The sequence below is a fragment of the Oncorhynchus tshawytscha genome, linkage group LG18 (assembly GCF_018296145.1).
Source record: "Oncorhynchus tshawytscha isolate Ot180627B linkage group LG18, Otsh_v2.0, whole genome shotgun sequence".
NCBI lineage: Eukaryota > Metazoa > Chordata > Actinopteri > Salmoniformes > Salmonidae > Oncorhynchus > Oncorhynchus tshawytscha.
In genome coordinates this window covers 10459057-10478509 of record NC_056446.1, presented here as the reverse complement: position 1 = coordinate 10478509, position 19453 = coordinate 10459057, and the positions used below count along the sequence as shown (strand labels likewise).

General features: G+C 41.7%; 2 protein-coding genes across 2 annotated transcripts in view; one reads left to right on the top strand and one right to left on the bottom strand.

Moving 5' to 3' along the window:
- Positions 1–14886, top strand: part of LOC112217472 (5'-3' exoribonuclease 2) — a 30475-nt gene extending 15589 nt beyond the window's left edge. Inside the window, exons 20-30 of the mRNA XM_024377771.2 lie at positions 3017–3089; positions 3254–3337; positions 3659–3756; positions 5271–5350; positions 5445–5501; positions 6241–6309; positions 6708–6842; positions 7553–7671; positions 11074–11137; positions 14332–14503; positions 14657–14886. Of these exons, the coding sequence (XP_024233539.1) occupies positions 3017–3089; positions 3254–3337; positions 3659–3756; positions 5271–5350; positions 5445–5501; positions 6241–6309; positions 6708–6842; positions 7553–7671; positions 11074–11137; positions 14332–14503; positions 14657–14719 (1014 nt within the window). The 3' untranslated portion in view covers positions 14720–14886. The remainder of the gene's footprint in view (positions 1–3016; positions 3090–3253; positions 3338–3658; positions 3757–5270; positions 5351–5444; positions 5502–6240; positions 6310–6707; positions 6843–7552; positions 7672–11073; positions 11138–14331; positions 14504–14656) is intronic.
- Positions 14887–15868: 982 nt separating this feature from the next.
- Positions 15869–17796, bottom strand: LOC112217473 (homeobox protein Nkx-2.4-like). The gene is made up of 2 exons (XM_024377773.2): positions 17208–17796; positions 15869–17029 (listed from the first exon to the last, which is right to left on the bottom strand). Exons 1-2 carry the CDS (start codon positions 17572–17574, stop codon positions 16362–16364), a joined length of 1035 nt encoding a protein of 344 aa, XP_024233541.1. The 5' UTR covers positions 17575–17796; the 3' UTR covers positions 15869–16361.
- Between the last annotated feature and the right edge of the window lie 1657 nt (positions 17797–19453).

Sequence of the window (19453 nt, the reverse complement as noted above, 5' to 3'; positions counted from 1 at the left end):
TGGCCAAACAGTTCTATTTTTGTTTTATCAGACCAGAGGACATTCCTCCAAAAAGTACCATCTTTGTCCCCATGTGCAGTTGCAAACCATAGTCTGACTTTTATGGTGGTTTTGGAGCAGTGGCTTCTTCCTTGCTGAGCGGTCTTTCAGGTTATCTATGTAGGACTCGTTTTACTGTGGATATAGATACTTTTGTACCTGTTTCATCCAGCATCTTCACAAGGTCCTTTGCTGTTCTGGGATTGATTTGCACTAAAGTACGTTAATCTCTAGGAGACAGAACGCGCCTCCTTTCTGAGCGGTATGATGGCTGCATGGTCCCATGCTGTTTATACTTGCGTACTATTGTTTGAACAGATGAACGTGGTACCTTCAGGCATTTGGAAATTGCTACCAAGGATGAAACAGACTTGTGGAGGTGTACAATTATTTTTCTGAGGTCGGAGGGCTGATTTCTTTTGACTTTCCCATGATGCCAAGCAAAGAGGCACTGAGTTTGAAGGTAGGCCTTGAAATATACATCCACAGGTACACCTCTATGGACACAGGCTAATTGACATTATTTATCAGAAGCTTCTAAAGCCATTTTCTGGAATTTTCCAAGCTGTTTAAAGGCACAGTCAACTTAGTGTATGTAAACTTCTGACCCACTGGAATTGTGCTACAGTGAATTATAAGGGAAATCTGTCTGTAAACAGTTGTTGGAAAAATTACTTGTCATGCACAAAGTAGATGTCCTAACCGACTTGCCAAAACTATAGTTTGTTGACAAGAAATTTGTGGAGTGGTTGAAAAATTGTTTTAATGATTCCAACTTAAGTGTATGTAAACTTCTGACTTCAACTGTATATAATGTATTGTGTAATTTTGGAGTACTTGTTGTAAATAAGAATACATGTTTCCAAACACTTCTACATTAATGTGGATGATACCATGATTACAGATGAATTGTGAATGAGTGAGAAAGTTAGTCATAGTGTATTTGTGCATCTAAGTATGTGGACACCTGCTCGAACATCTCGTTCCAAAATCATGAGCATTAATATGGAGTTGGTCCCCCCTTTGTTGCTATAACAGCCTCCACTCTTCTAGGAAGGCTTTCCAATAGATGTTGGAACATTGCTGCGGGGTACTTCAGCCACAAGCATTAGTGAGGTCGGGCACTGATGTTGGGTGTTTAGGCCCGGCTCGCAGTCGGCGTTCCAATTCATCCCTAAGGTGTTTGATGGGGTTGAGGTTGGGGCACTGTGCAGGCCAGTCAAGTTCTTCCACACCGACCTCAATAAACCATTTCTGTTTGGACCTTGTTTTATGCACAAGGACATTGCTGAAACAGGCAAGGGCCTTCCCCAAACTGTTGCCACCAAGTTGGAAGCACAGAATAATTTACAATGTTATTGTATGCTGTAGCATTAAGATTTTCCTTCCCTGAGGCCTAGCCTGAACCATGAAAAACAGCCCCAGACCATTATTCCTCTATGTATTGGGGCAGGTAGTGTTCTCCTGGCATCCGCCAAACCCAGATTTGTCCATTGGACTGCCAGGTAGTGAAGCGTGATTTATCACTCCAGAGAATGCGTTTCTACTGCTCCGGAGTCCAATGGCGGTGAGCTTTACACCACTCTAGCTGATGCTTGGCATTGCGCATGGTGATCTTAGGCTTGTGTGTGGCTGCTCAGCATCGAAACCAATTTCATGAAGCTCCCGACGAACAGGTCTTGTGCTGACGTTGCTTCCAGTAGTGAGGGTTGCGACCGAGGATGATTTTTACACTCTTCAGCCCTTGGCGGTTCCGTTCTGAGCTTCTGTGGCCTACCACGTCACCGCTGAGCCGTTGTTACTCCTAGACATTTCCACTTCACAATAACATCACTTACACTTGCCCGGGGCAGCTCTAGCAGGGCAGAAATTTGACTTCCTATGTCGGTGCCACGTTGAAAGTCACTGAGCTCTTTAGTGAGGCCATTCTACTGCCAATGTTTGTCCTAGGAGATTGCTTGATTTTTATTTATTTTTATTTATTTTTTTAGACACCTGTCAGCAATGGGTGTGGCTGAAATGGTCGACATACTTTTGTGTATTTATTGAATCATACCCCCCCCCCCCAATTTTTTTTTAAAAGTTACCTTGTCTGAGAGCATTATGACACTGCTGTGGGGCTCTATTGTAATGGTGAGAGGTTAGCATGTCTTGGGTATCATCATTTTTCATGATTCATTCAGGACCACTTGTAATTATTGTAAAGTAGAAGTGTTTAGAAATCTTTTTTTTCTAATTTCAAATCCAAAGTGCTGGAGTTTCATGGTCCAGGCTGTATCACATCCGGCCATGACTGGGAGTCCCATAGGGCGGCGCACAATTGGTCCAGCGTCGTCCGGGTTTGGCTTGGGTAGGCCGTCCATTGTAAATAAGAATTTATTTACAGGTAGGCTAGTTGAGAACAAGTTCTCCTTTACAACTGCGACCTGGCCAAGATAAAGCAAAGCTGTGCAACACAAAGTTACACATGGAATAAACAAGCGTACACTCAATAACACAGTAGTAAAACAGTCTATATACAGTGTGTGGGAAGGCAATAAAATGGGCCATAGTAGCGAAGTAATTACAATTTAGCAGATTAACACTGGAGTGATGGATGAGCAGATGTGCAAGTAGTTATACTGCTCTTTTGCACACCAGTAAAGTAAATAAAACAATATGGGGATGAGGTAGGTAGATTGGGTGGGCTATTTACAGATGGGCAATGTACAGCTGCAGCGGTTAGCTGCTCAGATAGCTGATGTTTTAAAGTTAGTGAGGGAAATATAAGTCTCTGAACTGACTTGCATAGTTTAAAAAAATGTTTTTTTTAAGTACAGTCCCAATGCATTTGCAGCTCACTGTAAATGATATTGTCTGTGTGGGATACTATCCAAATAATAAAGTGTGACCAATGTTGCCATCATATTAGTTGCTAAACTGCTACGCTGCTTCTGTTCGTCACTGATTCCCCAACCTGGCACTTGTTCTCCAACAGGAGTCCTCAATCATTGACTTCTACCCTGACGACTTTGCCATTGACTTGAATGGAAAGAAGTATGCTTGGCAAGGTAAGTCGACAGGTTAATTGACCATTGACCTGAACACCTTGGCATGGCACTGAATGCAGGTCGGTGTGCTTTGCTTGCTCTTCCGGGTTTCGAACGGCTAAACACTCAAGCGCTAATGTAAAAAGAACTTTGAAATGCATTTTGACTGTTTTCACCTTTTGTAGGCGTTGCATTGCTTCCCTTCGTGGATGAGCGCCGTCTCAGGGCAGCCCTGGCTGAAGTCTACCCAAACCTCTCTCCAGAGGAAAGTGAGTAATAGGGCTCTTCAACTTCAAGCCACCATTGTAAACCACTCCTTCAGAATATATATTTTAAGTGGTAGTCACAGTACTTTATTAATGAAATATTTGAAGTGTGAAAACCACTCCTTGACGATGAATGTCACGCTACTTTTTTTCTGAAGTATTCCATGTGTGAAGTTTGCTCCCTGTGTTCAATTGGCAATGTCTTTTTCAATGACAGTTGTCAGTGCCGATCAATAGGTTTAATATGTAAAGTACTCCCTTACAGGAATCCTTTTCAATATTGACTTAGTCGGTCCGCTAATGTGTTCACTCTCTTTGTTTCAGACAAGAGGAATAGCCTTGGCAGTGATATGCTGTTTGTGGGGAAGTCCCATTCTATCTGTGACTTCATCCAGGAACTGTACCGTGGAGAATCTCACGAGGTATGGCAAGAAAGCAGCATCCCTGCAATTTGATCACATCCTAATAAACTCAGTACATCCCTTTTTCAGGACCCTGTCTTTCAAAGATAATTTTGTTCAAATCCAATTGACTTCACAGATCTTCATGGGGCGGCAGGGTAGCCTAGTGGTTAGAGCAGTGGACTAGTAACCGGAAGGTTGCAAGTTCAAATCCCCGAGCTGACAAGGTACAAATCTGTCGTTCTGCCCCTGAACAGGCAGTTAACCCACTGTTCCTAGAATTTGTTCTTAACTGACTTGCCTAGTTAAATAAAGGTAAAATAAATAAAAAATTGTAAAGCATGCTTCCCATGCTTGTTCAATGAACCATAAACAATTAATGAACATGCACCTGTGGAATGGCCGTTAAGACACTAACAGCTTACAGACAGTAGGCAATTAAAGTCACAGTTATGAAAACTTAGGACACTAAAGAGGCCTTTCTACGGACTCTTAAAAACACCAAAAGAAAGATGCCTGCTCATCTGCGTGAACGTGCCTTAGGCATGCTGCAAGGAGGCATGGGATCTGCAGATGTGGCCAGGGCAATAAATTGCAATGTCCGTATTGTGAGATGCCTAAGACCGTGCTACAGGGAGACTCATCCTCGAAGTGGCAGACCACGTGTAACAACACCTGCACAGGATCGGTACATCCGAACATCACACTTGCGGGACAGGTACAGGATGGCAACAACTGCCCAAGTTACTCTAGGAATGAAGGAATAAGCATTACACCGAGGCCTGTACTCTGGAGCGGATTTGAAGATGGAGGGTCCGTCATTGTCTGGGGCGGTGTGTCACAGCATCAGACTGAGCTTGTTGTCATTGCAGGCAATCTCAACGCTGCGCTTTACAGGGAAGCCATCCTCCTCCCTGTGGTACCCTTCCTGCAGGCTCATCCTGACATGACCCTCCAGGAGGACAATGCCACCAGCCATACTGCTCATTCTGTGTGTGATTTCCTGCAAGACAGGAATGTCAGTGTTCTGCCATGGCCAGCGAAGAGCCTGGATCTCAATCCCGTTGAGCACGTCTGGGACCTGTTGGATCGAGGGGTGAGGGCTAGGGCCGCCACCCTCCCCAGAAATGTTCGGGAACTTGCAGATGCCTTGGTGGAAGAGTGGGGCAACATCTCACAGCAAGAACTGGCAAATCTGGTGCAGTCCATGAGGAGGAGATGCACTGCAGTACTTAATACAGCTGGTGACCACACCAGCTACTGGCTGTTACCCCCCTTTTGTTCAGGGACACATTATTCCATTTGTTAGTCACATGTCTGTGGAACTTGTTCAGTTTGTCTCAGTTGTTGAATCTTATGTTCATACAAATATTTACAGAAGTCTGTTGAAAAAAACCAACTGTTTTTTTGCTGAGTTTATTTGTGTAGTAGAGCTCCCTTAAACAGTTGCAATTACTGACAGGACTATCCTGGCTAAATACATAAACCATTACATTTAAATTAACTTTAAGCAATATTATGTCTGTTTATCTCAGGGCACCGAGATGCCGGCGGAACTGTGCCATGGAATTCAAGGTATATTAAATCTTGACAGAGACCCTATCCTACCAGATAAGTAAGGAACATCTATTTTCTCATCACTCTTTTTGATACATAATTCATCTTTCTCTGGAGAGAATCATGGCTAACATATGTGCTTTTGTTCTTAGACCAGTGGAGTCTCCCATCCCCATGCTACGGGACATTGCACAGAACAGTGCCATTGGGTAAGGATTGTCTTTTACCTTAGTCACACCAGTTGGTATTCCCAGTTGGGACATGTGCACGTTTGTATAAAGACTGAATTTCCTACAAATGTTCACCTAAGGGCCAGTTGACAATCCTCAGAGCGATAGTCGTAAGGGCACATTACTGCTTTACGTTACATGATTGATCTCGACCAGTAGGAGAAATTTAAGGTCAACTTCTGTGTGAAACCAATTTCAAGTTTTCCTTCAGTGGTCGACTTCAAATGCTCATTTACCGCACGACAGAAAAAGTCCTTGGATGTAACGACCTGCTTGGCCCTCTGGGGGTCAGCTTCTAAGAGGTGCTGAGACTCCCTTATTCTCAGTGGGTTTGTGTCCCAAATGGCACCCTATTCTGTATATAGTCCACTGCTTTAGACCAGGATATAGAGGTTAGGGTGCCTTTTGGGACATGGCCTCTCTCATTCACACTGGAAGTAGAGCAAAGCTGATGTCAAATGGAATTGATGCCATTTTCTACGACCAGCGCTGGAGTATCCGATTTAAAATGCCTTTGCTCGCTATTTCTCCTTGGGGCAGGATGGTTATTAAATTCATTGCCAATGCAAGGCTTGGAGTCGGCTTTGCCTGGAGTTTCACCGAAATGTAAACTTTTTAGGGAGTACTGTTTTATTTTTTATTTTTATTTTTTTTTGAAACTCACAAATTCAATTATTCATCAAATAAATGGTTGTAAAATTATTATTTTTCTTGGCAGAGTGAAATATAAGGACCCACAGTTTGGAGAGACCTTTGTGTTCAAGGCTGTCATTCTTCATGGAGCAAAGTAAGTTACTGCAATGCATTGTTTTATAATTAACATGTTCCCATTGAGTCAGAGCTGTATATTATCTTACACCTTCTGTATGTGCTTAGACACATTGTTCTTTAAGCAATGTTAATATAGTGTAAAATCTTGATCTTAAATGTTATCAAAATACTTATTGCTACACATTTTTTAAATGGTTTGTCAATTGAATTTGTACACCGCATCTGATTTTAAAGAATTGGCATCCAGTATTTGTCATTTATCGCTCATGTCTCCCTGTCCCCTTTGAGAAAGTCATAGTGTGTTCATTGTCTTTTCATTTTTTGGTGGATCATGGAGCTCTTTATGACCAGTGTGGTGTTTCCTATTCTGTTACTGTTTTGTGTGGAAAAATAAAGTGTCTCCTTGTCTCTCAGGATTCCTGCCAAGGTGCTGAAGCCTGGAGACTGGGAGAGGGGTAACCGTGGTAGGGGTAACTGGAGGCCCCAACTGGGCTTCAACTCCAACCGGCAGCAGGTCCATCTGGACCAGTCAGCCTTCAGGGCCCTGGGGTACGTGCACATCTCTTCAGACTAGACAGCATTGACCATTTTAGACTTGCAGCCAGACCAACTTGTATGATATCCCTTCAATGGTCACCCTTTGATATATGATATCTAAGCTCTTTAACTTAGTCAGACATTCACAGAAGGCTGTTTGTTTACTGTTAAGTTGTTTACAAAGTAAATACAGTTGAACCAAGCTCATGGAAAGTCCAAGAATGGATGTACCAATCCCGGAATGCCCCTTTAAGGAACCTGGGTAATTGAACATCTGGCTGATTCTGGACTGTAGCATGTTCAGGAATGAATTATGCATGCTGCCAAAGAAACCTGATGTATTCAGAAATGTTTTTTGTCCACCAAATCCTTAATTCTGTAATTTAAACAGTTATTTGCCTTGATGGGGTCAAATGGGCAGGTGTTTAGAGACTGGTAATTAGGAAAACCTGGCATAAATTAGTTATTTATTTTTCGCCCCCCCACAGAGTTTGGTATGCCTGTGATGTGACAGCAAATGGTTAGTATTAGCAGCTATAATATATAAAAATGTATGTGTAGGCATCTGATGCACCCGATGTGTTACTACTCAATGAAGAAGCCGGCCACATTAGGGTTAGTAGTCAGCTATTTGACTTGCAGCTGGGGCTTAAGGAACAGTGTGTATGGAACAGCCTATAGCAGATTATTTAATATTTGTGACTTACGCTGCATGTTTTCAGTCACAGCATTAACCGGCAGCAGCAGGGAGGTGGGCAGTACAGCAACGCTCCACCCCCTGGCAACTACCACCAGGGGAACTACAGCAGGCCCCCCCACAGTGGTGGTGGTCACTTCTCACGTAAGTCCTCTTAAACACACACAGTCAGGCCTTAGACAAACACAATCGCTGCATCTCCCATTTAAAAAACAGTCTTTACGTGTTCAATGCAGGTGTCGAGTAGTAACGATCTGAATAGGTGATAGAAAAGCTAGCAAAGATGGACAGTAAATCTCAGATGCAAAAAGCCGTTTTGTTGCTTTCCTTTCTTACTTGCTGCTGCATTTCACTTCCTTTGTCTTCGGCTGACATTGTACTTCTTCTAAGAATAAAAATAACTATATATTATACAATTAAATTGCCCTTTTGTTCAACACTGGGGAGTTGGAATGGCGTAATCTGGAGTGGGCCGTTCTCTCTCGGTCTCCTAGCCCCTAATCAGAGGCTCCTGGTTGTCCCCAGGCCCCGGTCTCAGCCCCATGCTCCTCTGATAGCAGGGCTTTGCTCAAAAGTAGTACGCTATACAGGGAATAGTGAGCCATTTGGGACGCAGGCTCAGTTCTCCAATTTGACTTTGATGTTCCCATTTGCAAGTTGATGAATAATCTCATCTGGCTGCTGATAGCTTGTGGGGGAGCAGAGGCTATTCCAGTGGCACTTGATGCAAATAAGGCTTTTGGTTCCCTCGGATTGCGGCAGCCTCCCTTGGCCTCTGCTGTTCATCCCTGATGGTAAACTTGCCAATTAGCAGCGTAGGACGGACTTCATCCTCTTTCTTTCTATATTAGTTATTTTGATTAAGGCAATTAGGGTTAATACTCTGGCCCATCTGATTGTGGGCCTGTTTCTCTTCAAATTGTCACTTTATGTAATGGTGGGATTTTTCAAATTCATGGTCTTCTAGTCCTGACGATACAATTCGCCAAAACTGCAGGAATAATACAAATGTAACAGCTTAATTTTAGCGTACTGTCCCTTTGACACGTGCCTTGAATAACCAACGGCACAAATTATATTTTCAATAACTATTTATTTTTTTACATTTAATTTTGCTGTTTGAAGCTGGTGTACAAAAGACTCAATTTGAACTGAAGAACGGGAAACATGGAAATGGCGCACGTAGAACAGATCTGCCTCTTTTTTACACTTTCAATGAGTGACTGATCTATAATTTGTTTTCAATGAGAATTAAATCCATAACTTTCATTTCTATTTGAATTTGGTCAGATTGCCCCAAAAGTGACATTGCAGCTTTAAGTCAGAGGGAAATTTACATCAAATAATTGTGTGTGTGTGTATATATTCCCATTCCATCCATAAGAGAATCTAGAAGTTTTAGTCAACCAATTTATAAAAGGATGCACAGATTAACTAGTCTATATATGGTGTGAGACAATATTGGTCCCAACAGCACAATTAGCCAGACAAGTTATTGAGACGAGACTACAAATGTGACAACTCTGGGACAGTAGGGAGCTCAGCGCTCAAAGGCTTTTGTTGCTGTGAACTGTCTCTCTCAGGGAGGATCCACTAGGTTGTCAGTAATCACCCTGGTCAGGTTGGGGCCTTTTGTGTTGGGTTGGGGGTGGCTCCTGTGTCGCTGATTAGTGGTGCTGGCTGCACTGGGAGACTGCGGGTGGTAATGAGATTGTCGAGTGCTTCTGGACACACTGGCCCCTCTGATAAAAGCCTTCTGGGACGATCCCATTTGATTGGATGTGTGGTAGACTGGAGAGGGTTGAAACCAAAGTTAACTTCCCCTTTCAGCGTGCCACTACCTCCTGCGGTGATGTGTCAACCGGCTGCTTCTGAAACATGCTGCAGGGTTTTGTTGGGCCTAATAAAAACAGCTGCTGTGTAATGACCCAACGGAGAGACACCGCCGGTGGCCATTAGTCTTCTGACGTCCAGTCACACTAGCAACTTTGTCACTGCATTATTAGAAGTTTCACTTTTTAAGGCATTCTCATGGAATTCAGTTGATTCTAATTTCGGGCCGAAAGGTCTAGGCATAGAACGTTGCCAACTGTTTGAAGAAAAAGGGAGTTGGTTTGAGCTAGTTGTTATCCCTTGGGTTAATACAGGGAATGTGAAGTGTACTGGGGGACTTTAGGCGTAATCGTTCGTTGTCTTTTGTGTCACATGGCTTGGAGCTCTAGAGTTTTAGATCATTGTTAATTAAGGAGAAGGACAGGCGCCTAATTGTAATTTCCTCCTTTGACTGACTGCCGGTCATCAGGAAAGAAGACGGATGACAATGTTACTGGAGTATAATTGGGGCCAGAGTGGGTGGTCTGCAATAAGGTTGTTTGTCCACAAGATTATTAACTGTCAAGATTTACAAGTCCACAGATGCAACCTAATCACTTTGTTTGGATGAACAGTTATGCGTTGTTAGTCTGTTTCAATTGTACGTAGTTCTTATCTGTAGAATTTTCAATCACTTGACAAACATCTATTGTGGTCAATTTTACTCCACCCCGCAAGTCAGACTGACCAGTCCATATTCTCTTGGTCATCTCAGACCATATTATTAAACTCTCTCTCCATAATATTGAGCATTGGCCTCAAAGTGAAACTTTTGTGCTGTGCCAGCAGGCCAAATGCTTATTTCCAGATATCCTATCCCATCTTATCAAACATTTTTAACACCAACCTCCAATCCAGGTTTGTAAATGACTGGCTTTCCTTTGCTGAAGTTCTTTTCATTTCACCCCGCCCCCTCTCCTCCTGTCTCAGCCACTCACCAGGCCTGCCCCTATAAACAAACAAGTCCAGGGCTTGCAGCTGGTCATTGCCTTGGCAACAGCGGATCTGGAAGAAGCTGCTCTCGCTACTTTTTAAAAAGTGTGGCTTTGTGAAGGGGCTCGCCGCGATGGAGCCAGGGGTACTTGAGTCATCCACAATGCTGCACGCTGAATGCTTATTTCATTTTGCTGGAGACAAGAAATGCAAATGCAGCATTTTTTTTTTTTTTTTACCCCCACCTCAAATCCTATTGTGGTTTAGTGCTTGAATGGGCTTAATTTTACCATTGTGACTTTCTTTTGATCAGTTTTTAGGTTGAAATCTATTGGTTTCATATTGAGGTTAAGGCTGAAGTGAACTGGGTTAATTAACTTTTAATACATTTTTACATAGTCTGTTGTATGCTAAACCTGAGTTTCCGTTTTGATTCGCAAACATTGCGTGCAACAGATTTAACTTTCACTCGAAGGGATTGCTTTGGAATGGATTCCTTGGAATCTTTGTTTCAAACTAGCATTTTCACTGAACAGAAGTCTCATAGCTGGTTTTATCTATGCAATATGTACGGAGGTGTATAAAAATGACTGATGGCAACTCATCAGAACCAAATTCTTAGGTAGGTACACCTTAAGTATTGCTGTTTTTAAAAGGGTGTATTGCTCTAGATAGGCTAGTAGCGTGTTAGGGACATTGGTTCCCCAGAACCACTTTCTGAATGTCTCTCTTTTGTCACAGATTCCAGGCAGCAGGGTCTTCTAGGGGCACCTCCCCCATTCAACCCTGTACAGCAATATCCAAGGTGAGTCTACGGCATTGTCTGCTTTTAATACATAGGCGTGTATTCGCAAGGCCTCTCATCCTGGGCCTGATAAGTAATTGATTGTTGCAGTGGCATTTATATATACACTTTACAAACGGATGTTGTAGTATTTGTCCAAAGCCCCCACTGCAGCATAGGAAATTAACCATGGTAGTACCTTTTTTTCTTTTCTTTTTTTATTACAGGAGGTTTAGTATAATATACAGTACCAGTCAAAAGTTTGGACACGTACTCAGTCAAGGGTTTTTGTTTTTACTATTTTCTAAATTGTAGAATAATAAAGACATCAACTAGGAATAACACATGGAATCATGTAGTAACCAAGTAAGTGTTAAACAAATCAAAATTATATTTGAGATTCTTCAAAGTAGCCACCCTTTGCCTTAATGACAGCTTTGCACACTTGGCATTCTCAAAACCAGCTTTATGGGGTAGTCACCTGGAATGCATTTCAATTAACAGGTGTGCCTTATTAAAAGTTAATTTGTGGAATTTCTTTCCTCAGTGTGTTTTGAGCCAATCAAGGTAGGGGTGGTATACAGAAGATAGTCCTATTTGGTAAAAGACCAAGTTCATATTATGGCAAGAACGGCCTCAAATAAGCAAAGAGAAATGACAGTCCATCATTACTTTAAGACATGAAGGTCAGTCAACTTTAAAAGTTTCTTCAAGTGCAGTTGCAAAAACCATTAAGTGCAATGAAACTGGCTCTCATGAGGACCGCAACGGGAAAGGAATATCCAGAGTTACCTCTGCTGCAGAGGATAAGTTCATTTGAGTTACCAGCCTCAGACATTGCAGCCCAAATAAATGCTTCAGAGTTCAAGTAACAGACCCATCTCAACATCGACTGTTCAGAGGAGACTGTGTGAATCAGGTCATCCATGGTCAAATTGCTGCAAAGAAACCACTACCAAAGGACACGAATAAGAAGCGACTTGCTAGGGCGAAGAAACACGAGCAATGGACATTAGACCGGTGGACATCTGTCCTTTTGGTCTGATGAGTCCAAATATGATATTTTTGGTTCCAACTGCCGTGGCTTTGTGAGACGCAGTAGGTGAATGAATGATATCCGCATGTGTGGTTCCCACTGTGATGCATGGAGGTGGTGGTGCTTTGCTGGTCACACTCAGTGATTTACTTAGAAATCAAGGCACACTTAACCAGCATGGCTACCACAGCATTCTGCAGCAATATGCCATCCCATCTGGTTTGCGCTTAGTGGGACTGTCATTTAATTTTTTAACAGAACAATGACCCAAAACACACCTCCAGGCTGTGTATAGGCTATTTGACCAAGGAGAGTGATGGAGTGCTGCATCAGATGACCTGGCCTCCACAATCACCTGACCTCATCCAAATTGAGATGGTTTGGGATGAGTTGGACCAAAGAGTGACAGAAAAGCAGCTAGCATATGTGGTAACTCCTTCAAGACTGTTGGAAAAGCTGGTTGAGGGAATGCCAGGAGTGTGCAAAGCTCTCATGACAGCAAAGGGTGGCTACTTTGAAGAATATAAAATATTTTCATTTATTTAACACTTTTATTACTACATGAGTCCAAATGTGTAATTTTGTAGTTTTGATATATTCACGATTATTCTACTTTGTAGAAAATGGTAAGTATAAAGAAAACTCCTTGAATGAGTAGGTGTCTGAACTTTTGACTGTTACTGTATGTGGTTAGTAGAGAATATTCCAGTGGTTTAGTGGTGACTACGGAGTCACACTTAATGTCCAGGTAGATGACAGGCCTTCCTAGATTAGTTGAGCCCACTGGGCTGCACCATGGGGGGGCTTAGAGATGAATTAACAATTTGGGAGTGCTAAACAAATTTCTCTTGAGGTTTGGCCGACTTAATGAGGCATCACTAATACTGCTCCAGCGGTAACATTTCTGCACCACAGCCACTGTGTCCGCACAGGCCCGCCATTGTTTCTGGCTCCAGACCTCTTGAAGGACTAATCAGCTTCTTTGGTTCAAATTTTCAGGCCTACCAGGCCTATTGTGGCGCTCTGTCACCTTAGGTCACTAGTTATTAGTGGGCGGATTGAAAACAGTTTCTTGTAACTACTTATACGAACGGGACCGAAATGCAACTCATAAGGAACTTTGAGGAGGGATTACAGATTCCAGTGCTCTGTTAAGTCTGGCATTGGGGAAGAATGTGACATGGTTCAATAATGAGGGATGGGCCCCTTGACAACGGTTCCTACTTTTTCCTTGGCCAATTGTAGTGAATAAGATAAGACCTTAATGTGGTGGTTTGGCTTATGGATGGAGACATTGCTGAGGCGTTATTCATGGAGACCCACTGTGTGCTCATCACAACACAGGAAATGTGGTGTCCTCATTTCAGGGATGAATGCAGTACATGATTCAAGCCACATGTAAATGTATGGTTTATTTCATACTCTGGCATTAATTTAATATTCTTATACTTTCAATCATGTGAAATGGGTGGCCCTTTTTTTTTTAAATGAATTCAATCTCCAGGTCTATACCAATTAGCAGGGATGTTGCTAGGTCACCACGGTCAATTTTGAAGGCTGCATCAATAGAACTTGAAACATATTTTCTTTTTGCTCCTGATCAGGTGCTCTGACATATTTAGACTAAATGGTTAGGACAAATGCAGGGAGGGCCTAAAGCCCAAATTGTCCAGCATGGCAAATGTGTTTTGTAGCTGTCAATTAATTAGGAGGAAAGACTGAACTTTCTTTAGAATTCAATACAAATTCTGATTTGTTCATTTGGGTAGGGCCGGGACGATACCAGGATCGTGACAAGGAATCACGAAGTGGATTGAACTTTTGTTGGAAACTAACGTTATGTTGTCATCCAGTCACGTATTTATTTTCCAAACTATGGAACACAATATTTTACATACAGCAGGTTTCTAAAGGACCAAAGATTTTAGTCTGCTTCGTGTTTTAATTTTCGCCATGGAAAAGATATTGCGATACTGGTATCATTCTGGCCCTAGTCATTAGCTAGATGATTTAACTTCGTGTTTAACTAATCTGCATTGTTTTAGAATCAAAGGCAAATTGGCAGTGATGTAGTTTTAGTAATCTTCTACAACATGGCAGTTAACTGAATTGCAATGTAGGCATACAGTCCATAAATGTAAAATCCAAAATGACAATTTTAATGTTTGTTCCCCCGCAGGCAGCAGTATAGTGGTAGTGGTGGGCACGGCTGGGACCGGTCGATGCAGTCCCAGGGAGCTGCCTACCAGCAGAACATGCAGAGAGGGGGGCAGGGTCAGGGTGGCTACCACCAACAACGTGGTCAGGATGACCGTAGAGGAGACCGCAGAGACGACCGTGGAGGACAACCGGTAATGACTTGACTTTGACCATATCCACCTGACGAGGACACCTCCAGATAATTTACGCATACTATACTGCACTAATGGCTGCCGTCTTTGCCCTTTATGCTTTGTTTATTGTGCAGCCCTTCTGATCGGTTTGGTCCTTTCTGTGTTTTACAGGGATACAGCGCTGGACGGAATTACCCCTTGCCACCCCCAGCAAGAAGATACAATTGGAGTTAAATTTAGACTTAAATGGGCAGAAGGCGAATATGATTTTTTTTCTCGCTATATTTGTCTTTCAGGCTGTTTTACTTGTTTTCTTTTAATAATTCTGAAAATGTTCTTATGTACTGAATTTTTAAGAATAATGCCTGTAAAACTTGTGAAATACAAGTGAGTCAAGACAATTGTGTCATTGTCAGTTTGTTTGTAAAGTTGATATTGGCCCTAATTTAGATTAATATTTTATTTCAAATGTTCATAAATATATTTGTATAAATATAATATTTGCATCACATATACCTTACATTTTTCAAATCATATTCCTCCTATCAATCCTCACAATCGCCATAAGCTTTCTGATGTGAAGCATTCATTGAAAAAGTAAACTAAATATTCCTAAATCATGAACATAGCAAATCTTTGGACAATGGTTTAATTATTTTTGAATGTTTTTGTTTTTTTGTCAATTCAAAATTCCTTGGATTGACAGCTCCATAGCAGTTGCATAGAGGCTTTGTTTGAGACATAATTATGTACCCTAATCAGAAACCATATCTCATTCCTACCGGTTTTAATAAATCAGTCTCTCCCAGTTTCACAGGTACATAAGTAACTTTATGGTCCTTTAAATAGATTTAATTGATTTTATATTAAATAAATATACTTAATAGGCCATTCAGTGCCCCTTTATTTAATGCGGACCCTATTATTATAAACTAGGCAAATGTATCACTAATAGTTAGCATTTTTGCGTGCTTATATTTCAAGTGTTCAAATCAAAGAGCCCAAGAATAACAAATTATATTTATTGAAAATGTGAAACAACAATTGAGCTCCATTTATTACAGTAGTTTGAAAATTCTCGCCTTTCATCTTTGTTTTCCATTGTTTGGCCAAATCAGTCAAGGTCCAATTTTAAATATCCTTGCATTTAGGGACTTTATCATGCTATAGACTACGTGCTTAATATTTGTTTACTTAACCAGGCCAGCTTGTAACGGTAAGAAATATTGGAATTTATATTTTGACTCTTTCGTTCAATAATTGGGTGATAAGGACTAATAACAAATACAATTGCATTAGGCCAACGTCTTAATCAAAATTGCGCTATAACCTACACGTGAACTTCATTACATCCGCATGTGCCACATGAATAAGCAGATATGCTTACATGTCAAGCAATTTATTGTTAGTTCAACTGGATTGTGATTTGTATATATGTATGCTATGCACCCATCACATTTGTAATTTACAAAAAATGAACGAACAAATATTTCGTTTAAAAACAATCACTGTCACATGAAATGTGTTAACTTTATATACAGTTCAGGTTCGTTCATCGAAATATTACAATACTTTGGCCTGATACCCTCAATGTGTCCTTAAAGAATTTAATTCCAACAAATAAAACTTCACTCCCTTCCCACCGTCACCGAGTGCTTGGAGTCTCATTTTTTATCAAAAACTCTTCAAAAGTAAAACACGCACGGTCGACTTTCTTAAAAATAGGTGGTCTATGCACCTCAAATGTCAAGGAAGTATGGTGCTTCTGTTGTCCATGTCACCAACGACCCCTGTCCTTCCCGATGTTTTTGTTCGTCTTAAAATCCACTTGATGTATTCTCCAGAATGAAAATATAAAATGGCAGGTTTCTCCCTTTTACCAAGTTCTGCCATAAAGCAGGTTTGAACTGACCATGTTATTGGTGTACTCGAGGAGAGCCGCGTCTGTCTGAGCCATGTTTATCTGGCTGTGTAGGATAGGGGAACTGGGGGACATTTCCTCCAATTCTTCGGATGATAACGGATTATTCACCTGCTGATTATGGTGATTAACCACCGCACTTCCCGATGCCGTCATCGCACCACCGGACACGTTCTGCTGCTGCTGCACCTGCTGTTGCCCAGACGTCGTTATGCTTGACCCGTTCTGGCAGGGTTTGCCATCCTTCACGAGAACCGGGACTGCTACCCGCCTCGGTGACTGTTGCTGTGGGCACACACTGCCGTTCTCCTGTTGAATCTGCTGGTTCGCTTTGTCCTTTGCCTGGCGTTTCATTTTGTACCTGTGGTTCTGAAACCAAATTTTTACCTGGGTCGGTGTCAGGTGGATCATGCTTGCCAGGTGTTCTCTCTCGGGTGCCGACAGGTATTTCTGCTGCTTAAAGCGCCTCTCCAACTCGTACACCTGGGCCTGAGAGAAGAGCACCCGTCGTTTTCTCCTGGGCGCAGAGTGTAAGGTGACCATGGATTTGGTGGCATCCATCCCTGCCAATGTCCCCATCCCGGTCATGTTCATCCCAGTGGTAGCCCCCATGAATCTAGAAACTTCAATGGCACAGTTAAATACATGCATATTTAGATACCGGTTTAGTTTTAAATGATTTGAATTTAATCGTGGTGCGCAATTCAATTAATCACCATTTCAAGTTGTAGTTTACATTAAGTTATTCAAAACGAATTGCATTTCTTAAAAGTAACATCAAAGGCTACTTGTTCAACTTACTTGTTGGGTAGCGGGGTTCGGTGTTTGCGCTATACCACGCAGTTGCTGCTGCGCCGTTTCTCATTGTGTCTTGGTAAGACGGGAGGTCTCCCATATTCCCGATGCTCCCATTACAGTAGCCTCCAATGGCACTGGAAAATTGGGAGACGCTGTGTGGCATGTGATAGGTGCTCCCCACCCCGGTGTTATGGCACATGGCGTGCTGCTGGATGCCCGGTTGAGACACCTGAGTTTGTCGGTATGCGCCCAGCGAAGACGCGAGGTTCCCTGTACTGTCCATGCCTCCAAACTTTCTGTAGGTCTCCTCGATCGGGCTTAAAATATCTGTCACTGAGAAAGGAGTTGAGTGCTTTGGGCTCAAGGACATGGTTTAGCCCGCAGGTGAATTTGGCTGAACGCGGAACAAGTCCGACCGTAGTGTTGTGTCTCTGCTGCAGGACACCTACAAGAGTACTTGTGAGTCCGTCTGAGATTTCCAATGGATCGCCTTGGAGAAGGAGGGGAGCCTTGGGCGCTCTTATCTTGTCTTGACTCAAGCCAGGCGCCAGGTTTACGACAAACACGAGGGGCGGAGCAACGAGCCAAACATGCCAACAATGGGCATTGACATTTTAACCGGGTAATTTAGGAACATTTTACTTTTGAGTTAAGATAAGCAAGATGTCATTTAGATGGTTTAAACGTCAACTTGATAAATACATGTGATATGGAACTAATTCGAAAAGTATATATTTTTTAAATTCTTTGTTCGGATTTCAAGTGAGGCAATGGGCTATAGTTTTGGTGCATTCGGGTAAAGCTGTTGCTCCAGCCAAAAAATAAAATGGCAACCTTTTTCTTAACTCGAGAGCTCTTCGAACAGACACCAGAGACCGAATCAGGCACCACAATGAAGACTTTCTTTCACCATCCAAGCTGTCACATTCTGCAATTAAGGGTGTGATTATATATATTTTTCAATTGACAAATTGGTAGGCTTGCATTACCCCATACAATAACGATCATAAAAAGTATATTATTTTTGCTTCTTTACAAAATGTAATCAGACAATACAATGGATTAGTATTTTCAAATAATACTTTATTCAAATCATATTTAGATGTGAAAATAAACAACCCTATGTTATTAATCGCGTTTAATGTGTCACTCATTGGAAGACAAACAAATTCCACTTTTGCATACTTGTCCAGTCATCCTGGTACTTTCCAATTAGGCCTATTTAATTGTGGATATGGGAACGGATAGAGTAGCCTATGGCACAATGTCCTACACCGCAAAGATGGCATGGACTCAAATCAAAGTTCAGTCCTTGATGTGAACGAGATTCATCAAAGACAATTACATGTGTATTAAGTCCTTATCTATTTTAAAATCAAAAAGATGGATCACCAATAGCATGCTAATTGAGTTAATAACTCATTGTTGCCAGTTACTTTGATCTATAATGGTCATTTATCTCTGGTAGACCACCGGACAACCGCAGGTTGAATCAACGTTGCTTCCATGTCATGTAAACAACAAAATGTGTGTGACTTTGAATGAAGGTGGAAAAGTTGTCAACATAAGCGATTTTTTTTTACCCAACGTTTAACCTAAATCCAATGACATGGTGACATTTTGTTGATTTCACATTGAATGAAAATAAGTTGACAGCTCAACCCAAAAACGGTCTTTAAACTGACGTCTGTGCCCAGTGAGAAACGAGTTCACCTGCTCATCCAATGCTTCAGAGGTAGGCTATGCGAGCCGCATGCAGGCTAATCTGAACATTTTAAAAAGGTAAAATATAGGCCATACGGTGATTTCGCGATTTAAGTTACTATAAAACGGTCTAAATCATTTTTAGGCTACCTCGAATGTTTGAGAGGTATTGACTTGACAACAGGTGAGTTGATTTCCGTGAAATTATCTTTTGTCAATCTGTTTTAAATGAATTATACTTGATAATTTCTTATCCGTGCAGATAGCGGTAGTCTATATGCTAAAATCCCTGTGGCAGAAAGAGGTGGCAAGACCAGGAAATGAGAAGTGCTGAAGCACAGTCACATTTGTGCAGCCCACACACATGCATATTCAACATTAATTTTTTTAGAATTAAAGAATTGTTTTGTGAATGTGAATTTTTCAGATTTTAGGCCAAGTATGGTAATCATAAATCATATAAAACGTATTTTCTTGATAAATGGCCTTGTCTTGATTCTGTCTGATAGGCGATCTTGCTTAGTCAAGATGTAGGGTTAGACAAT

Coding starts and splice junctions, on each gene's coding strand:
- LOC112217473 (XM_024377773.2), bottom strand. CDS start 17,574: ATGTCCTTGAGCCCAAAGCACTCAACTCCTTTCTCAGTGACAGATATT. Junction 17,030..17,207: donor CGAACCCCGCTACCCAACAA/GTAAGTTGAACA, acceptor GTGCCATTGAAG/TTTCTAGATTCATGGGGGCT.